Genomic DNA, 19,207 nt, shown 5'->3' with positions numbered 1-19,207 from the left:
CCCAAATGACTATATATCCGACATGCTTGTAGTTTGGGGGTATGTCTCAGAACAGTGACAAAGTATCTATGGAGGCTATGCAACCTCAAAGCATTTAAGGCTAACACTAGGGTACTAAATCTAACAAGAAACCAGTGGGACGTATGCCTGAAGAACATTTGATAGGATTAGTCTACCCAAGGTCACAGATGGCTTTTGAGTTACATCCTTTGATATTAAACTAACTTGATACAGTAGTATCATGCTCTAAAATTACATGATTAATCCAATGTGATCCCCTCCCCAAAAGATTTAACATGGCTGGAGCTCTTGGTTGCAGTACAGACAACAAGCAGTACCCAGTACTGCTGCTGCACTTCCACTAACTCCATTGTGCTCACAGGACCCACTGTGAGCAAAGCAGGAACTAACACTTCCTAAGCAACCCCAGAAACAAGAAGAAATGCTTGTTTTCGGAACAGGATGGGTCAGCAGAGCTCCCTTCTGAAAGTTCCATTGACCTGTGCCATTCTGGAAACTACGCTAGTGGTAGGTCCCACCAGTGCTTGGACATTAATGGATACTGTTCTGACAAATTATTCCCAATAGTTAATTTAGACATTTGGCATTTTAGCGTCATTCCTGAAAACAAGATGCCCCACATTTCAAATGTTCAGATGTTCATGGCAAATGTAGCTTTAGTAGGAAAATTTCCTAGTTAATATTGAAGTGGTTTTCTAGTATTTGCTGCTGTTAGATATTGGAAATTATAACATGCTTACTTTAAAACTGTTGCTTAAATTTAAGGTGCTTTTCTAATTTGTTTGATATTGATTTATATTGTTTTTATATTGTAAGGTGCCTTAGGAAGACCACAATCTTGAAATATATTAAATAATACATTTCTATATTTAACATCTATAGTAATATCTAAATATATTAAATCATTATTTAGATTTTTGTGCTGTTAGAGCTGAACTGATGTGTAACAGAACAGTTTGTCTCTGACCAAAGGTGTGAGACTTGTTTCTATTTAAAATGGTATAGTAATATATTTAAATGCAAAACATTTCTTTTAGGCAGCTGGATATTCTTCTGAAATGAAAGAAGATTCTGCAAGGAAATACCAGTTCCCAGAAGGAGAAGTCTGGCAAAAACTCCTGTCTGACTGTAACACAGCTAAAATAAGTTAAACACAAAGTTTTCAGGCTGAAGATTAAACTCCCCAGGGCTATTTTTACCTCTCAAATAGTTGTTTTTGCTGAAGCTACATGAAGATTCCAGGTTCAAACGAATGCTTTTTGAAAGCTTTCTCCCACTTGCATAAAACAAAAATAGTTTGCAGTCCCAATTATAGAACTCAAGAAAAATAGGAACCTTTTAATAGTTAAGCTTAAGGGGTATGATTCACTTTTTCTGGAGCTGTTCCAAAAACTACAGGATTATATAATGAAAGATCACACTTTTGAATGTATCTGCTGAGTTTAGAAGTTTAAAATAAAGTATGAGTAGATGTCATACTGCAATATAATTGAGTGTTTTCATGTGTTGTACACTTGCGGAGGTCAAATCAAAATTATGATGAAGAGCTATACAGATTACTGTGAGCGTTTAGCTGAGAATCAGCTGTAAGGGTTAGTCAACGATGTGAGAGGAATGCAATACCTGGCTGCAAGAAAGTAGGCTAGCTGGAAGAAGTGAGCAAACAAGCAACCAACCTCAAATTGAAATTTACACCAAACCATGGGAAGACACAGGATAAGTCCAAGCATGGGAAACTGTTCTCCTAATCACAGCAGTTACACAAGAAATAATAGTAGGGAGGAAGAGAGCTGTGCTTTTCTGAGGATGAGGTGGTTTAGGAAATGCCAGGCATATGAAATTAGACTAAAAGGGGAAGACAAGGGGGCTATATGATTAATCTTCTGTCATCACTGAAGTGACTTGGTGAAGTTGTCACTATTGTGTACCGTGAATTATGGAAGCCTCACCAAGGCAGAAATTATTAAACATCCTAAAATTTCCAGCTTACTAAAATAAAAGTTAGACAGCTTAACTAAAGGAGTGAAAGCCCTGTAAAATTCAGGGGAAAAGTTTGAGCCAGTTTTTCCAGTGGAACAATTGGATATTTTGGGAAAGCTGGGGAAAAAAACCTATAAAATATTTTCTCCCTTCGAATGACTGAAATGCTTTAAGTCAAGGTTTTGCTCACTGAAAATGTGTAGTATGAAGATTCTTTTTTAAATTTACGACAGTCTACAGCATGGGTGCACCATCTTTTCAGCCCTGAGGGCCACATCCAGTGTGTGTGCGCGATGTGCATACATACCCACACTCTTCCCCTCTCCCACACAGGTTTAAACCCTCCCTGTCTGCTAAAATCTAGGGATTGCTGGGAATTGGAAGAAGTTTTCTCTAGTCCCCAACAATCTGCACCAAGACCACTGTTCCTCCACCACACTAGCAGTGGGAAAAAAAACCTTGAAAGTGGGGTCACTGGGGGTTGGTAGAAGACTTCACCTCCCTGATCCCTGTGATGTTGCTGCTGATTAGCTAGGCTGCAAGGAAAAGTGAGCATGGCCCTCTCGGCTCCACAGGGTGTGGCTGTGCTTGCTAGTCTACAGCATTAGAGAATGAGAATCCCTCTATATTTTAGACTGGGGGTGAGGAATTTTTTTTCCCATTCCCTCGTGGGAATTCTTCTGGGGATCCCATGGCAGTGGACCAGAGCCAAAGCCCATATCCGCGCACACAGATGCTCACCCTCCACCCAGTTTTCCCATGGCTGCAAACATTTTCCAGAAGCTGCACATCTCTAAGGTTGGCGTGTTAGTTTCATACAGAAATTGCTGTTTATCCCAAACCTTGAATATAATCCCTCATCCCCTCTCCCATCATTTTTGTCAGGTTAACTTGACATCTTTTATCATTATGAATGTTGATCTCACATCTTGCACATTTATATTATAGCATATTATTTTATTGGCTAGTTCAAAATATGAAACATTTTATACAAATAACGATACAACCTAGTTACCTTTTAGCCAATGAAGTTGAATAGAGTATCCTCTGTGCACAAGTGTTGGCATCAAATACAGTGCATATTTAAATCATTTACCATGATCATTTACCATAAAAGATTAACTTTTTGACCTTCTGAGTGACATTTAAAAGCACTACTGCAAACTGAACATTAAGGCAAGTAACTAAAAACAAATCCACTAGACAGCCATTTCCATTTTAATAGCTGGATGAGGATTATAACCTTCTATCTCAAAGTCATCTGCCTTGAAGTCATTTATGTTTTCAACTTTACGAAGAATTTTGAGTTTGGGAAAAGGTCTTGGTTGCCTCTGCAGCTGAAATTAAGATAAATTATGATTATTCCATGAGCTGGAGGTCATACAGTTAATTACAGAATTGATTGCTTATTTAAGGGATACACATTTCAGTAATACATTTTACAATCTTTGGTTTAAATCAGTGCATATTCTTGTGTGTAATAAGTAGAAAGCTACATTTGTTCGGAGTTTTAACTACACAGATAAAACATGATTGTCTCCAATAACAATTGGTTTATTGCAGGTTTATCTACCTGTAAATATTACAGCTCAACGCAAAGTAGAAAATAGCCAATGTTAGCGAAGGTTTGGTCAGATTGTGTCCATTGTATAGACAGGAGCAGTAGAAATGTCCACAGCACAGTAAAACAGCACAGCATCCTGCCTTCCAAGTAAATTGGGCAATATCCAACAAGGCTGCTCCGTCTCTGGTGGTTTCATTGTGCTTGCAGGAGCAATCACTTGCACAACGGAGCTTCTGCGAGTTCCCTAACCTGCCCTGTTCCGGAAATTAAGTGTTTCTGTTCATTTTGTAATTTAGAAGCATGAAAGCCCCATTGCATGTGCAATTATTCCCCTGAGCACATGGGCACAATAGGATGCTAGCCAAGGTCCATGAACAGAAGCTGTCATGTTCCTTAAATATGTGGCAGGCACGTCAAACAACCCACTCCATCATACATGCAGAACAGGAAACATTTATTGCACCCCGGGTTCTAGCAGTGAATGTAACACAACTCTCCAACCAACTGACTAGGGATATTATGTGGTAAATTGACTAATAACAGGAAAGTGTTTTGCCTTAAAAGGGAAATTAGCAAAATGATTAACAGGCAGTGCTGAAAAGGAACCTCAGTTCCATATTTCCAGAACACTACTACGACTGACAAGAAAGTTCACTAAGGGCGCAATACTATGCATGTTTAGACTGAAAAAAGTCCTACAACTCCCAGCATTCCCCAGCTAGCATGGCTCGCTGGGGAATGTTGGGAGTTGTAGGACTTTTTTTGGTCTAAACATGCATAGGATTGCACCCTAAGTGTCTGTCACATTATGTGGCATGCTGTAAAAGCTTAGCAAGAATAGAGCCTTAGCCTGATTCATATCAGATAGTTCATTTGCAACTACTGCAAGATACAGTATATAACTATGGAAGGAAATAGAAAGGTAGTAACACTACTGATAGGGCAATATTTAAAAAATTGTCACCCTAAATTCTTACCTGGATTTTCAAAGGTTCAATATGGTTTAGGTATATATGAGCATCTCCTAACGTGTGTATGAACTCACCAGCCTATACAAAAAAGGAATAAGCAATAGTGTATTAAATAGCGAACGAGTATGCATGATGGCAAGAAGGTCATGTTAGTTAAAAAAAGATTACTGTATCAAATTCCTCAGCAAACCATTTCTCACTCCTGTAGTAGTTCAGTTTCATATTCCTTACCCTGAACAAAGTCTGAATGCAGATGTTACGCTGCAATAAACCTGGAGCGAGAACCTTGGTCCACTATCAGAAGAAGTACATAAAGGAATTGTCTGTTGTTTCCTCAGTCTATACATGATCTGTAGTTTATGGCAATTTTCTGATATCTGACTTGCTATGATGTATAATAGTCTAACATTGCAGTAACTTCTCCAAGATGAACTGTTCTACTGGAGCAAAAAACAAGACACATGGAGTGCAATCCTGCACCTGCATTTAAAGGAAACAAGGTGCTTAGTTGCTCCTACAGGGCTAGAGGACAATCTTCCCCTCCCTCAACAGTTACCTCTGTACATTCTCTTTATGAGTGCAGTGTAATCTTCTGCAGCTGCCAAAATTCCTAGCACTACTCCAGCAAGATGGAGACGGTCCCTGGTGTACAGACTCTTTACCAGCTGAAGGAAGAACAAGCTGCACACCAGGACTGAGGAAGAGCCAGAAATATGATGCTACCAGTAAGACACAGGAAGGTTGGGTCTATCAGTGAATGGATCCACCAACTTGCGGCTTGCTCCAAAGCAGCTTTCAGTGAGAATTGTCATAGAGCCTGGGAGTTGCTCTGTACCCTGTACCAATGGGCACATGGTTCATAATTTTACCCATGGAAAATGTTACAGGTGTCTCATAGGAGGCAAAGGAAATTGAGTTTCAACATCTATATCCTCGCATTTGCAATTTTATGATTTTGCTATGCACATTTTCCAGAAATCACCTCTCCCCCTTCTGCCCACACAAGTGTCATCTGCAAAGTTCCACTCTATGCAACTCTGGATCCAACCCTATATTCTTTTCTGGTTTTCCATATGATTAACGGTTTGACTCTATCCTAATCTGGCCACTGAAACTAAAGAAAGATGTTGTAGAGTTGGAGAAAGTGCAGAAAAGAGGAACTAAAACGATCAAGGGATCGGAGCAGCCCCCTATGAGGAAGGGTTACAACGTTTGGGATTGTTTAGCTTAGAGAAAAGGCGACTGAGGGGAAATGTTATAGCGTTGTACTAAATTATGTATGGTGTAGAGAAAGTAGATAGGGAGACATTTTTCTCCCCCTCTCCTAATACTAGAACCTGGGGTCATCCACTGAAGCTGATTGGTGGGAAATTCAGGAGAGATAAAAGGAAGTACTTCTTCACATAGCACATTGTTAAACTAGAATTTGCTACCACTAGATGTAGGGATAGTCACCAACTTGGATTGCTTTAAAAGATCACTGCCTTGTTGTGGCGAAGGGGCTTGCGTAACTCAGTGAAGCCATAAGCTATGCCGTGCAGGGCCACCCAAGACGGACAGGTCATGGCAGAGAGTTCTGACAAAATGTGGTCCACTGGAGAAGGAAATGGCAACCCACTCCAGTATTCTTGCCAAGAAAATCCCATGGAACGTATCACAAGGCTAAAAGAGATGACACCAAAAGATGAGCCCCTCAGGTCAGAAGGTGTCCAATATACTACTGGGGAAGAGCAGAGGGTATTTCCAAGTAGCGCCAGAAAGAGTGAAGTGGCTGGGCCAAAGCCGAAAGGACACTCAGCTGTGGATGTGTCTGGTGGTGAAAAGAAAATCCGATGCTGTAAAGAACAATATTGTTCAGGAACCTGGAATGTCAGATCAATGAATCAAGGTAAGCTGGAGGTGGTCAAACATGAGATGGCAAGATTGAACATCGACATCTTGGGAATCAGTGAACTAAAATGGACAGGCATGGGCGAATTTAATTCAGGTGACCATCATATCTACTATTGTGGGCAAGAATCCCTGAGAAGAAATGGAGTAGCACTCATAGACAACAAAAGGGTGGGAAAAGCAGTACTGGGGTACAATCTTAAAAACGATAGAATGATCTCAGTACGAATCCAAGGCAAACCATTCAACATCACAGTAATTCAAGTCTATGCCCCAACCACTGATGCCGAAGAAGCTGAGGTTGATCGGTTCTCTGAAGACCTACAACACCTTCTAGAACTAACACCAAAAAAAGATGTCCTCTTCATCATAGGGGATTGGAATGCTAAAATAGGAAGTCAAGAAATCACTGGGATAACAGGCAGGCATGGCCTTGGTATACAAAATGAAGCAGGACAAAAGCTAATAGAGTTTTGCCAAGAGAACACGCTGATCATAGCAAACACTCTTTTCCAACAGCACAAGAGACGACTCTACACATGGACATCACCAGATGGTCAGTATCGAAATCAGATTGATTATGTCCTTTGCAGCCAAAGATGGAGAAGCTCTATACAGTCAGTAAAAACAAGACCTGGAGCTGACTGTGGCTCAGATCATGAGCTTCTTGTTGCAAAATTTCAGCTTAAATTGAAGAACGTAGGGAAAACCACTAAACTATTCAGGTATGACCTAAAGCATATCCCTTATGAATATACAATGGAGGTGAGGAATAGATTTCAGGGATTAGACCTGATAGACAAAGTGCCTGAGGAATATGGACGGAGGTCCGTAACATTGTTCAGGAGGCAGCAACGAAATCCATCCCAAAGAAAAAGAAATGCAAGAAAGCCAAGTGGCTGTCTGATGAGGCTTTACAAGTAGCTGAGGAAAGAAGGGAAGCGAAAAGCAAGGTAGAAAGGGGAAGATATATCCAACTGAATGCAGAGTTCCAGAGAATAGCAAGGAGAGACAAGAAGGCCTTCTTAAATGAACAATGCAAAGAAATCGAGGAAAACAACAGAATGGGAAAGACTAGAGATCTCTTCAAGAAAATTGGAGATCTCAAGGGAACATTTTGTGCAAAGACGGGCATGATAAAGGACAAAGAAGGCAGGGACCTCACAGAAGCAGATGAGATTAAGAAGAGGTGGAAAGAATACACAGAAGAACTATACAGGAAAGATCTGAATGTCCCTGATAGCCATGATAGTGCGGTCACTGAACTTGAGCTGGACATCCTAGAGAGTGAAGTCAAGTGGGCCTTAGGAAGAATTACTAACAAGAAAACTAGCGGAGATGACAGTATTCCAGCTGAGCTATTTAAAATCCTAAAAGATGATGCTGTTAAAGTGCTGCACTCAATATGCCAACAAATTTGGAACACTCAACAATGGCCGCAAGACTGGAAAAGGTCAGTTTACATTCCAATTTCAAAGAAGGGCAACGCCAAAGAGTGTTCAAACTACCGCACAATTGCACTCATTTCACATGCCAGCAAGGTGATGCTCAAAATCCTACAAGCTAGGCTTCAGCAGTATGCGAACCGAGAACTACTGGAAGTACAAGCTGGGTTTCGAAGAGGCAGAGGAACTAGAGATCAAATCGCCAACATTCGCTGCATCATGGAGAAAGCAAGAGAATTCCAGAAAAACGTCTATTTCTGCTTCATTGACTACGCTAAAGACTTTGATTGTGTGGATCACAACAAACTGTGGCAAATTCTTAAAGTGATGGGAGTACCAGACCACCTTACCTGTCTCCTGAGAAACCTGTACGAGGGTCAAGAAGCAACAGTAAGAACCAGACATGGAACAACTGAGTGGTTCAAAATTGGGAAAGGAGTACGACAAGGCTGCATATTGTCACCCTGCTTATTTAACTGATATGCAGAGTACATCATGAGAAACGCCGGGTTGGATGAATCACAGGTCGGAATTAAGACTGCTGGGAGAATTATCAGCAACCTCCGATATGCAGACGATACCACCCTAATGGCAGAAAGCAAAGAGGATCTAAAGAGCCTCTTATTGAGGGTGAAAGAGGAGAGTGCAAAAGCTGGTTTGAAACTCAACATTAAAAAAATTAAGATCATGGCATCTGGCCCTATCACTTCCTGGCATATAGAAGAGGAAGAAATGGAAGCAGTGACAGATTTTACTTTCTTGGGCTCCAAGATCACCGCAGACGGTGACTGTAGCCATGAAATTAAAAGACGCTTGCTCCTTGGGAGGAAAGCTATGGCAAACCTAGACAGCATAGTAAGAAGCAGAGACATCACCTTGCCGACAAAGGTCCGTCTAATCAAAGCTATGGTTTTCCCAGTAGTAATGTATGGCTGTGAGAGCTGGACTATAAGGAAGGCTGAGCGCCGAAGAATCCATGCTTTCGAACTGTGGTGCTGGAGAAGACTCTTACGAGTCCCCTGGACTGCAAGGAGGTCAAATCAGTAAGTCCTAAAGGAAATCAACCCTGAGTGCTCATTGTAAGGACAGATACTGAAGCTGAAGCTCAAATATTTTGGCCACCTAATGCGAAGAGAAAACTCTCTGGAAAAGACCCTGATGCTGGGAAAGACTGAAGGCAAAAGGAGAAGGGGACGGCAGAGGATGAGATGGCTAGATAGCATCACCGATGCAATGAATATGAACTTGAGCACGCACCGGGAGAGAGCGGAGGACAGGAAGGCCTGGCGTGCTATGGTCCATGGGGTCACGAAGACTCGGACACGACTGAACGACTGAACAACAACAAGACAAATTCATGGAGGAGAAGACTATTAATGAATACCAGTCCAGATGGATATATGCTACCTCCAGTGTCAGAGGCAATTTGTCTGTGTACACCAGTTGCTGGGGAACGTGAGTGGGAGGGTGCTAGTACACATGTCCTACTTACGAGTTTCCCACAGGCAGGTGGTTGGCAACTGTGTGAACAGTATGCTGGACTAGATGGACCTGTGGTCTGATCCAGCATGGCTTTTCTTATATTCTAATTTGTAAAGGAAATATTTTAAAAAGTATAAGTATTAAATGTTACCTTCAAGCCTGTAACATGGGCAATCATTGAAGTGAGCAATGAGTAACTGGCTATGTTGAAAGGTACTCCTAATCCCATATCTCCAGAACGCTGATACAACTGACAAGAGAGTTCACCATTTAAAACATAGAACTGGCAGAGAGTATGACATGGAGGTAAGGCCATTGCAGAGACATCTGATGAGCAAAAATAGAAGACATGGTAAACATTCTGATAAAAACAAAGTACTTAAATATACCCAAAGGTAAAACTCCACCTACACTGTCATCTGACAGTATGTCACTGTTAGAAATGGGCAAATAGACTGAAATAGACAAATTGTAAAGAAGTGGCCAGTTCACTTGCATAAACTGGCCTAATGAGTAAAGTACTTGAAGTGGCAAGCGTGGAAAGGTATCCTATTCCTAGGTGAACATAGAGGAAACTGCTTTGCATTTATTTTATATTGAAATGCAGGATGTATTTTTTTACATTAAATAATTTTAAAAGTGTGTTTACTTTGATCACACGCTACCATATCTGTTAGCAGGTATAATGTATACACAAGCCAACATGAAGCCAATTTATAAACAAAATATGCTAGCTGTTCTAGTGTCCAAGAACTGCATTAGCATACATAACTATAATGACCTCACATAATTAAATGCCATAACATACCTTTGGGATTCCATGCACACATGATAATTCTTCTGTTATCTGGATCGTTTCTGATTGTATCAATTACATGCTGCAGCTGATCTATTCCTTGTCCTGTATAATCTGAAGGGGGGGGGGGGGAGAGAAAAAATGTGATGACTGAATTTTTAAAATAATGGTCTGCAAAACAGATGTGTCAGTTCATATCACTTATGCTGGTACTGTCCCATTAAAGTCAACAGGCCTACTTAAAAGAAGTCTAAGCGAATTTTCCTTTTGGAAATTTCTAATAAGAACCACAAAAGGTAAGATCTGAATGCACAGTAAGCATGCATATGATCACAGCCATAGGCTTATTGACTGATAACACCAAGAACTGGTTCACTTGCACATTTTCACTTGATAACTGCAACATCAAGTATAACTTGCACATATAAATGAGCCATCACATACTTTGCACCACAGATAGAACTTCCATGTTGTCCAATGGCACCGCATATACAATACTTTTCAATGAAATGAGTTCACACAGTCAGCTACTAGTAAACAAGTAATGAAAAATAAAGATTGTGCATGTGTAAACCAGACCTAATATCAGCATGAGTGCTTCAGTTTAGGTGTTTTGGCAGACTGAGCTGTAAAACTGATGTCTCTTGGTTGGAAGGACATTTAAGCCCCTAAATCTACCTCAGTTCAAGGGCAAGTTGAGCTATTGACAAATTATATTCTTTATTAATCCAAGTACACAACCAATGAGAAGTAATATAGTTTACTCAAGGTAAAACTGGATACTGCCAGCTATGTGTTGAGACAGTGACTAAAGGGACAGAAATGCATCCCTTAAGAACATTAGTTGTTTCCAAGACCAATTGTACCTTAGAGGGGAAAATCTGCTTTATTCAAGACATTAATGCACTATTGTAAAATTTTATCTTCTGAATCTTAGACTACTGGATTTCCAGTTAAGCAGTGAATTCTGTCTTGATGTTTCCAGATACTTGAATATAGGAAGCCAAGATTTACCCTGTCCTCACCTGTATTCATATCTTTGTATTCAGCTCCAAAATGTCTCCACTGGAAGCCATAAACAGGGCCCAAGTCTCCTTCCTCTCTAGAAGAGAACCCTTGTTTGTCTAAGAATTCACGTGAACCATTCGCATCCCAGATCTTAACACCATTAGCAGAAAGCTCTTTTGCATTTGTAGAGCCCTATATAGGGTAAGAGAGAGAACAATTATCCGATTGTTATAATGCTAAAAGGAAGGACCAACAGAAATGGCCTATTAAGTTACTTGGCTCATGCAGGCACTAAATCTTTGGCAAAGCAGTCACATTACTATACCAGTAAGCTACTATATGGATGCATTGTGACAACTGGATTAGCACATTACCATGGATTCAACACTCAAAATAAATGTGTTGTAACCTATATCCACTACATCAACAATTTTTGTATATAGGTCCCATTTTATGTTTGCTTCCCTGAGTTGAGATTTGTTCCTTCTTAGTGTTACTACAAACTTTTTATATGAATGTAGGCTTCCTTTTTGGCCCTTAAACAATTTGTTCAATGAATAGTAGCTACTGAAAGGTTGCGACTAGTCATATGCTGCTATAAGAAAATAATTTGTGATATGCTGAATTCATGGAGAAAGAAGTTATTATATTGTGTTCACCACACCTGCAGGTTTCTACTCTTCATAGACATTTTTCATTCAGTTTAGTCTTTGTAAACCACCCAGAGAGTTTTGGCTATAAGGCAGCAGAGAAATGTAAATAAGAATAATAACCCAAACCCCTAATGGACCACTCTGAAGGATCTTGTTGCTGGATGTGCCATGGAAAGGAGTATACCTTCCAGATGCTGTGACTGAGTGGCTAGAGAGGAGGGGGGATAAGGCTATTCCCCCTACATTCTCCACCACTGTTCCTTATTCATCACTTCACTCTCACTTTTAACTGATTCCTGACCTCTGCATGTAACAGGGATAGATCATAGCACTCTACTACAGAATGCTTCTGCACATTTATTAATAGGTATAAGCTGCTGAGAACATATCACACCAGTTCAGAAATGTCTTCATTGGTTACCAATTTGTTTCCAAGCCTGATTCAAAGTGCTGTTTTTTTACTTTAAAGTCCTATATAGGCTGAGCCTTAATTATTTCAGGAAAAACCCTATCCAGTATAAGCCTCCCAAGACCCTAGCATCTACCAATGAGAGGAAGGGCCATAGTTCAGTGACAGAGCACATACTTTGCATGAAAATGTCCCAAGTTCAATCCTTTCCCAGGTAGAGCTGGGAAAGACTCCTGTCTACAACCGTGGAGAGCCACAGCCAATCAGTGTAGACAATACCAAGTTAGATAGACAAATCCATTATCCATTATATAGCATACCTTGATAAACCAAAGCAGTTCTTGAAGCACTCCCTTCCAGAATACCCTTTTTGTTGTTAGCAGTGGAAAATTATCTGAAAATAAATGTTATGAGTATTAGAGCTGATAAGGAAACACATACTAAATGAATATCTCCTGTAGTTAATGAGCATGTAGTTAAAAGCAGTAAAACATACTTACCAAATTAAGTATTTATTCACCTCTTCAAATAGTAATTCCTTCTGTATACTACTACTGAACTTTATACCTCATCAGGTTGTTTTTTCCCCTTACAATTAGATATATTAGCTTCTCTCAAAATATTTTTTTTATTTTTAAACTATGTAAAAACATCCATATGCTAGCAAAAAAAACACATTTTTTGAAAGTTATCAATGCCCTGTCAAGTAAGCCACAGCCACAAGCCTGATAGCCATCCACCATTCAAACACTGAAATAGGTTTACCTTAAGAGAAAGAAAGAGGACAAAGATATAGTTTCTGCACACTTCTTACTACTCCCAATCTTGTAAGTCAAGAAATCAATGACAGTGTCTCTTTCTACTCCTGCCGAATGCCAGTGACAAGAGAATATTGTCATTGGAAAAAGCACTCTATATGTGAAGATGCCAAATAACTATTTTAATTTGTTAGAATATGCCTGAAAGCATCTTTTGTTCATAGCACACTAAAACAATGTTTCACTCTCACTATTTTAGGGAGTTCTTGGGTGACTAAAAATAATATGAAATTAACAAGGTATTTTTTTAAAGCCCTAATCTTTTATATTTGTTTTTGTTTTCATTCATGAGTTGTGAGGAGGGAGCACTGTTAGAATAGTTTTTCATACAATCCTTCCCTCCAATGCAAGCAACTTCTGGTCATGCAGCTGGCATGTGTTGGACTGGGAGCCAGGAGATCCGGGTTCTAGTCCCCACTCGGCCATGGAAACTCACTGAGTGACTTTGGGCCAGTCACAGACTCTCAGCCCAACCTACCTCACAAGGCTGTTGTTGTGAGGATAAAATGGAGAGGAAGAAGAGGATAACGTAAGCCGCCTTGGGTTCCTTGCAAGAGGAAAAAAGGCGGGATATAAATGCAATAAATAAACAAAAATAACAATTTGGGAGGAGGGGAAGATTGTGAAATTAATGGATTTTAAGATTAAAGTATTTATTGTTACGGTTTTCTGATTGAGTACATCAATGGATTGATAGTGTAATATATTTCATTTTAACGGTGAATATTTTTCACAGAAACATGGCTTAGCAATGGGAAAACAAATGGCACCATTATTGGCCATTGCATCTATGAACTCAATTGAAAGACATTGTACTGATCATGACATCCTTCTGTATAGCCGATATATAGACGATATTATAACACGTACAACAATAGAAGTGGACAGAGTTTGATGCAAAGAACAGTGTGGACAGCATAAAATTAACAAGGGAGCAGCCAAATGTAGGTGGTTGACTTCCCTTTTTGGATGTGGAATTAATGATGGGTAATTGGCAGTTTGAAACAAGGTAGTATACGAAACCTATAAAAGGGGATATATTATTCAATTGTAATTCTGCACACCCTGTGTTAGTGAAAAGGCAGATGTTAAAGAACACAATTCAGAAAGCTGTTGGGGTGTCTACGATTAATTAATAATTATTAATTATTAAAACACAGTAAAATTGGCAGAGGGTAATAGTTAGAGGTTACCAGTTCCAGCTGTTAGGAATGTGAGGTATACCAAAGGACTGCCTGTTCTGAACATTCCATTCCCAAAAGATTTTATGGGAAGCCCAAAAGATCCTTCATCACCGTTAACAGCAAGGCTAATGTTGTTTGTTCTGCCCCAGTAACACTGAAACAACTTGTGAAGTCTTGGGTGTGTGATAACAAATGCTGGGCACGGGAATGCCCTCTTTGGAAGGTAAGGGGGAGTGTGCAGTTAAGGATACTATTTACAAAACTAAGGGAGCAATCCTACGGTCACTAGACACTGTCTAGAGGGCCATGGGATATGCTCATTTCTGGGAACCAACCTCGGAGCCCATGCTCTGAGGTCAGTTCCCGGAAAACTGACCTCCCTTCTAATCCGCACTGCCGCTGAGGCAGCTTGGAGAAGCCCTGTCCTCCACGCTCGGAAGACAAGTGCGGAGCGACTGAAAAGGGGCGTTCTGGGGCAGGGAGAGCGAAGCTGCACGTACAACATGTCCAATGTATCGTATGGCAGCTTCCTCTCCCAGTCGCCCCCACCACTAGACAGCCGAAAACGGCTGTCTAGCGAAAAATAGCAAGGCAGGAGAGGCGCAGAGGGAACGATCCCACCCCCCACCCCCTCTGCATCTCCTGCCTTGCTTTGGATAGGCGGTTGCCTCCAAGTCTGGAGGCGGCCGCCTATCTAGTTAGGATTGCGCCCTAAGTGTTTGGAATATAATTCCTTCTACACTGGTGAAACTGGAAGACCTCTCCTAAAAAGATATAAGGAGCACTTGGCTGATATTCAGCATAATGAAACACATGCTAGACCTTGGTCCCTTGATATGAGGGAGAAACATGCTGGCAGAGCAACTTTAGTGAAGATCCCCATGCTAGCAATTGATCGGAGCTTCCAAAGGAGAAGATTAAGGAGGCAATGTTTATTGATCAGCTGAAACCTTATACCAATGTGAAGGATGAGATTAAACAAGCCATGATGTTTATTAATGAGGCTTGATTGGCTGTTGAATACAGTTGCTAAGTTACTCTGTGTTTCCCCCACTGAGGTTTGGCCTGTTGCTGATTGGTTCTGGCTCAGTTTATACATGGCATTGTAGTATACTCTTATTTGTGACTGAAGTTGGTGTTTTATGCTGAAATGTTTCACATTTTAAAATCAGTGTATAGTGTGTGTGTGTGTGTGTGTATTTAAAATCTATAAATGGGAAGTGCTATTGTAGGTCATTTGTTTTGCGCTGGAGTGTTGTGTCATGCATATCACCTACATATCGGTTTAATGGATTTCTGTTTGGTTCTCTATATAAGTACAGGGAAACTACACAAGTCTACTGTCTTCAAGGCAAATGTTATAATCCAGTACAGAGTTAAGTGTGCTGGACTGTGGGTAAGGATCCATAACTTTCTAGAACAGAACCTGGTAATTACTGGGCAAAAGCAATGCTTCTCCATGACTTCAAAAGAATAAATCCAATCTGTTGACAGAGCAGTAAGTCATAATTTTCTACAAGATTTAATACAGTATCACTCCCTTAAATAGCAAATTCAGATGGTGTGTGCCAACAGAAATGGATCCAAAACAGGACCAAGAATTAAGAGGGAGATATTAGCTTCCCCAGCAGAACCCTGGGGTTTGCAGAAGCACAAAAAAAAAACTTGTTGAAAAATCCTTATTTATTTATACATTTCTGTAACAACAATAGCTGAAGGTCTCTGGACGATTCACAAAAATTAATCCATAAGGGGACACCTCCATCAAAACACAGCCTAACGAGGACTGTGCATGCTCAATAGTGGTTAGAGTGTTGGACTAGGACTTGCGATATCTGAGTTCTAGTCCCCACTCGGCCATGAAGCTCGCTAGGTGACTTCAGGCCAGTCACTGACTCTCAGTCTAACCTACCTTACAGGGTTGTTGTGAGTTTAAATGGAGAGAAGGACCATATAAGCTACCATGGGTTCTTTGCAAGAGCAAAAGAGGTGGGATATAACTGTAGTAATAAATATATAATAGACATGGAATGTTGACTGTCTGTTGGTAAAAAAAGTAGGGGGTCAGTGGAATACCCTGTTTAGAAGAGGTGACTGGCTGAAACCCTGAACAGAAACACTTCTGTTTGAAGGGAAGATATACTGTACATTTAGTTGCAGGTCCCACTCGTATCACCTATTGTAATGCTTGAGCCCAGATATCAATTATTTTCCCCCATGGTTTACTCTTTTAGTGGCTTGTTATTCAATATGTTTGATGGGATTGAGTTTTAAGAGGAGAATTTAACAAGTCTGTATTAAAATCAGATTTCACTTTAAACTAGTGTGTCTTATTCAACACTAGTGCTAATATAAATTATGTTCAGCCATGGTAAGCAACCTTTAGCACAATACCAAAAATGTTTGCTGGGGCGATAGGATTTTTGGGGAAACCTGTTCCACCAGCAAATGCTATTGGCATTGCACTAGAGGCTGCTTATGCTAGCACAATGTACTTTACATTAGCGCCACTGTCAAACAGGATACTGCCCTAGGTTCCTTTTTTTCTTTTTTAAAGAAGTTTTTTTAATTCCCATTTTTTAAAAAGTCATCAGTTGTTAATCACCCTGATTCAGGGGCCTTGACATTAAAACAGGCCCTGTGAGCACTGAGCCATCTTGGGGAGGGCTCCCAGACCGAGGTGCTCATAGCATTGCCAGTTCAAAAGGTACTGTGCAGCTATTGTCTTTTCCTCCTTAATTATTTCCCGTTAAAAAAAACACACAGAAAAAGCAGTGGGAAAACTCTGGAGGATTACAAACGGTAAACTGCCATCTGCGGGGGCCCGCCCAGCCCCTCTGTAAAATTCCATGAATGAAGCAGTGTGATTTCACAATAAAAGCCTCGTTTGGAAGCCCCCGAAAGGGGGCCAATAAATAGGGCAATGAATAAATAAGGTTCTGGCAGAGAAGTTATGTCCCGGCTCAATTGAAGCCGTGTATAGACGCCTAGCAATAGTTGGTGTTTCCCCTCGACGCTTCTTGGGAACTATCTCCGATCGCCGGGGATGGGAAATGTCACTTTCCTGAAATCCAACTTCGCTCGCGCCAGGCATCTTAGACTCTGGGCCGGGGAGGTGGGAGCGAAGCATACAGGCGCGCGCGCGCGCGCACACATAGTGTAATTATTTCACTCATGCATCCTCTCTCTCTCTCTAAGTAAACGCACGTGCATATCCCGCGATCTCAAACACGAAATTTGGGGTTTGAGCGGGAATATATTGCGCCTTCCCGCCGCCGCTAGAGCTGCCATTGTGGGCAGCGTCGGGTTAGGAAACAGGCTCTCTTCTGCTCTAACCCCTCCTTCCCCCTCCCCGTCCCTGCACAGCGAACCAAACACGGCACCAATGCGGAAAACGTGGGTTGTATTCACTGTTCGTCTCTGTTAAATCCCACCCATTTCAATGAGTCCACTCTTAAGTAGGACTATCACCGGATACACCACCACCACCCGCGCCCTCTTACAAAGGTTAGGACTTTATTATCCGGGATATGTTTCAAATGAGAAGCGGTACGTAAGTATTGTTAATACGTAATTATAGCAGTCTCATACAGTGGAGGCGGGTGGCTCCGATTTCGGTGGGGCTCTGAATCCAGTCTGGGTTTCAGTCAGAGCCTGCCAGAACTCTAATGGAGCCATCAAAGGTGCTGAACCTATTTTGGATAGCTGCTTTAGAGTGCTGGCTGGTTCTGACTGAAACCCAGAACGGATTCACAGCCCCACCGAAATCGGAGCCACCAACTTCCACTGGTCTCATAAAGCCTTTTTTCCTTTAAGGCACTGAAGAACTTGCTAAAATTATTGAGAGGCGGGATTCGTTCGCCGTCGAGACTCGGGCGGAGGCTGCTGCTTCCCGCCAGGCAACCCCTGAGGCCCGGGGAAGCCAAGAACGAGGAGGGGAGGGATTCACCTCGGAGGCTGTACCGCGCTTGCATCCCGAAGACGGAGAGAGTCCCGGTTCCGGTCCGGTCCGTTTTTCTGTGCCCGACCCGCAGGATGTGCTCGACCTGCCCCAAGTACTGAAGCTCCCCATGAGGCGGTGAGGCGACCGCGGGGGGCTCCTCCTGAGGAAGCGCGGGCCGCTGCTCCACGTTCGCCCCGGCGGGCATGGCGACGAGGGCTACAGGAGCGCACCACCGGCGAGAGGGAAACAGCCGGAGAGATTCTCCCGCTCGGTGGGCGCCCCGTTCGTCGGTGGTGCCGCAATTTTAGAATTGGCGCGTTCCCCCGCCTATTTCCCCCCTGGGCCAATTGGGGAGATCTAGAGGCGGGCACTGCTGCCGATACTGGATTGTTACTGGCTGACACGCCTGCTCCTTCTATTTCCATAATCCCGTGCCAATTTAGGGGACGTGGTTTAACTTCAGCCGTTTTGCGGCGGGCCTGTTGGTCTCGGTGTCACCGACAGGCTCAATTTTTATTTAGCTGTCTTGGGTTCCCCCACCCCCCACATTTTTGTACTTCTATGAACGTTACGGTTCCCCTTGCCCCCAGCCTGCTGATATTTCTCCTCTTGCACGCAGCTGGTGCCGTCACTACATCTTGTGGCAGCGAATTTCATAGTTTGACTATGCGCTGTGTGAAGAAGTTCTTCCTTTTATCTGTCCTGAATCTCCCACCAACCAGTTTCATGGGATGGCCCTGAGTTCTAGTATTCTGACAGAGGGAGAGAAATGCCTCCCTATCCACATTCATCACACCATGCATAATTTTGTATACCTCCATCATGTCTCCCCTTACTCACCTTTTTTCCAAACTAAACAATCCCAAGCGTTGTAAGCCTCCCTCATAGGGGAATTGCTCTAGCGCCTTGATCATTGTAGGGCGCAATCCTATGGCCGCTAGATAGAAGCTAGACAGCCATGGGACTGGTCAGTTCCGGGAGAACCGCTTCCCCTCCCCTGCTGCCTCATAGGTGACACAGATTGTCCCTGGGCTCCAGGCTCA

General features: G+C 41.9%; 2 protein-coding genes across 7 annotated transcripts in view; one reads left to right on the top strand and one right to left on the bottom strand.

Moving 5' to 3' along the window:
- ENOSF1 (enolase superfamily member 1) overlaps positions 1–1,509 on the top strand; it is a 26,885-nt gene extending 25,376 nt beyond the window's left edge. For 4 of the 5 annotated variants that reach the window (XM_084849759.1, XM_084849758.1, XM_084849763.1 and 1 more), the window contains one exon: positions 1,059–1,508. In XM_084849759.1, coding sequence (XP_084705885.1) covers positions 1,059–1,172 — 114 coding nt within the window. In that variant the 3' untranslated portion in view covers positions 1,173–1,508. Of the gene's footprint in view, positions 1–1,058 lie in introns of all 5 variants that reach the window. The other variant, XM_084849760.1, reaches the window with a different exon arrangement.
- Positions 1,248–19,207, bottom strand: TYMS (thymidylate synthetase). 2 transcript variants are annotated; one of them, XM_084849767.1, is made up of 7 exons: positions 19,005–19,207; positions 12,540–12,613; positions 11,175–11,349; positions 10,162–10,263; positions 9,505–9,680; positions 4,543–4,614; positions 1,248–3,338 (listed from the first exon to the last, which is right to left on the bottom strand). In XM_084849767.1, exons 1-7 carry the CDS (start codon positions 19,048–19,050, stop codon positions 3,201–3,203), a joined length of 783 nt encoding a protein of 260 aa, XP_084705893.1. In that variant the 5' UTR covers positions 19,051–19,207; the 3' UTR covers positions 1,248–3,200. The 2 variants fall into 2 exon arrangements, with proteins under 2 accessions (XP_084705893.1, XP_084705892.1); XM_084849766.1 differs by lacking the exon at positions 19,005–19,207 and adding an exon at positions 18,171–18,444.

Source organism: Heloderma suspectum, chromosome 4, assembly GCF_057233095.1.
Source record: "Heloderma suspectum isolate Gila_16-S chromosome 4, 16-S_ref, whole genome shotgun sequence".
Taxonomy (NCBI): Eukaryota; Metazoa; Chordata; class Lepidosauria; order Squamata; family Helodermatidae; genus Heloderma; species Heloderma suspectum.
This window is presented reverse-complemented; position numbering and strand designations above follow the sequence as displayed.

What these genes read in the sequence shown, in the direction of transcription:
- TYMS (XM_084849766.1), bottom strand. Translation starts at nt 18,369, where the DNA reads ATGCCCGCCGGGGCGAACGTGGAGCAGCGGCCCGCGCTTCCTCAGGAG. An exon ending in AACTGCTTTGGTTTATCAAG is followed by an intron (nt 11,350 to 12,539) that starts GTATGCTATATA and finishes TACCCTATATAG; the next exon opens with GGCTCTACAAATGCAAAAGA. An exon ending in TTGAACCTTTGAAAATCCAG is followed by an intron (nt 3,339 to 4,542) that starts GTAAGAATTTAG and finishes TCTTAATTTCAG; the next exon opens with CTGCAGAGGCAACCAAGACC.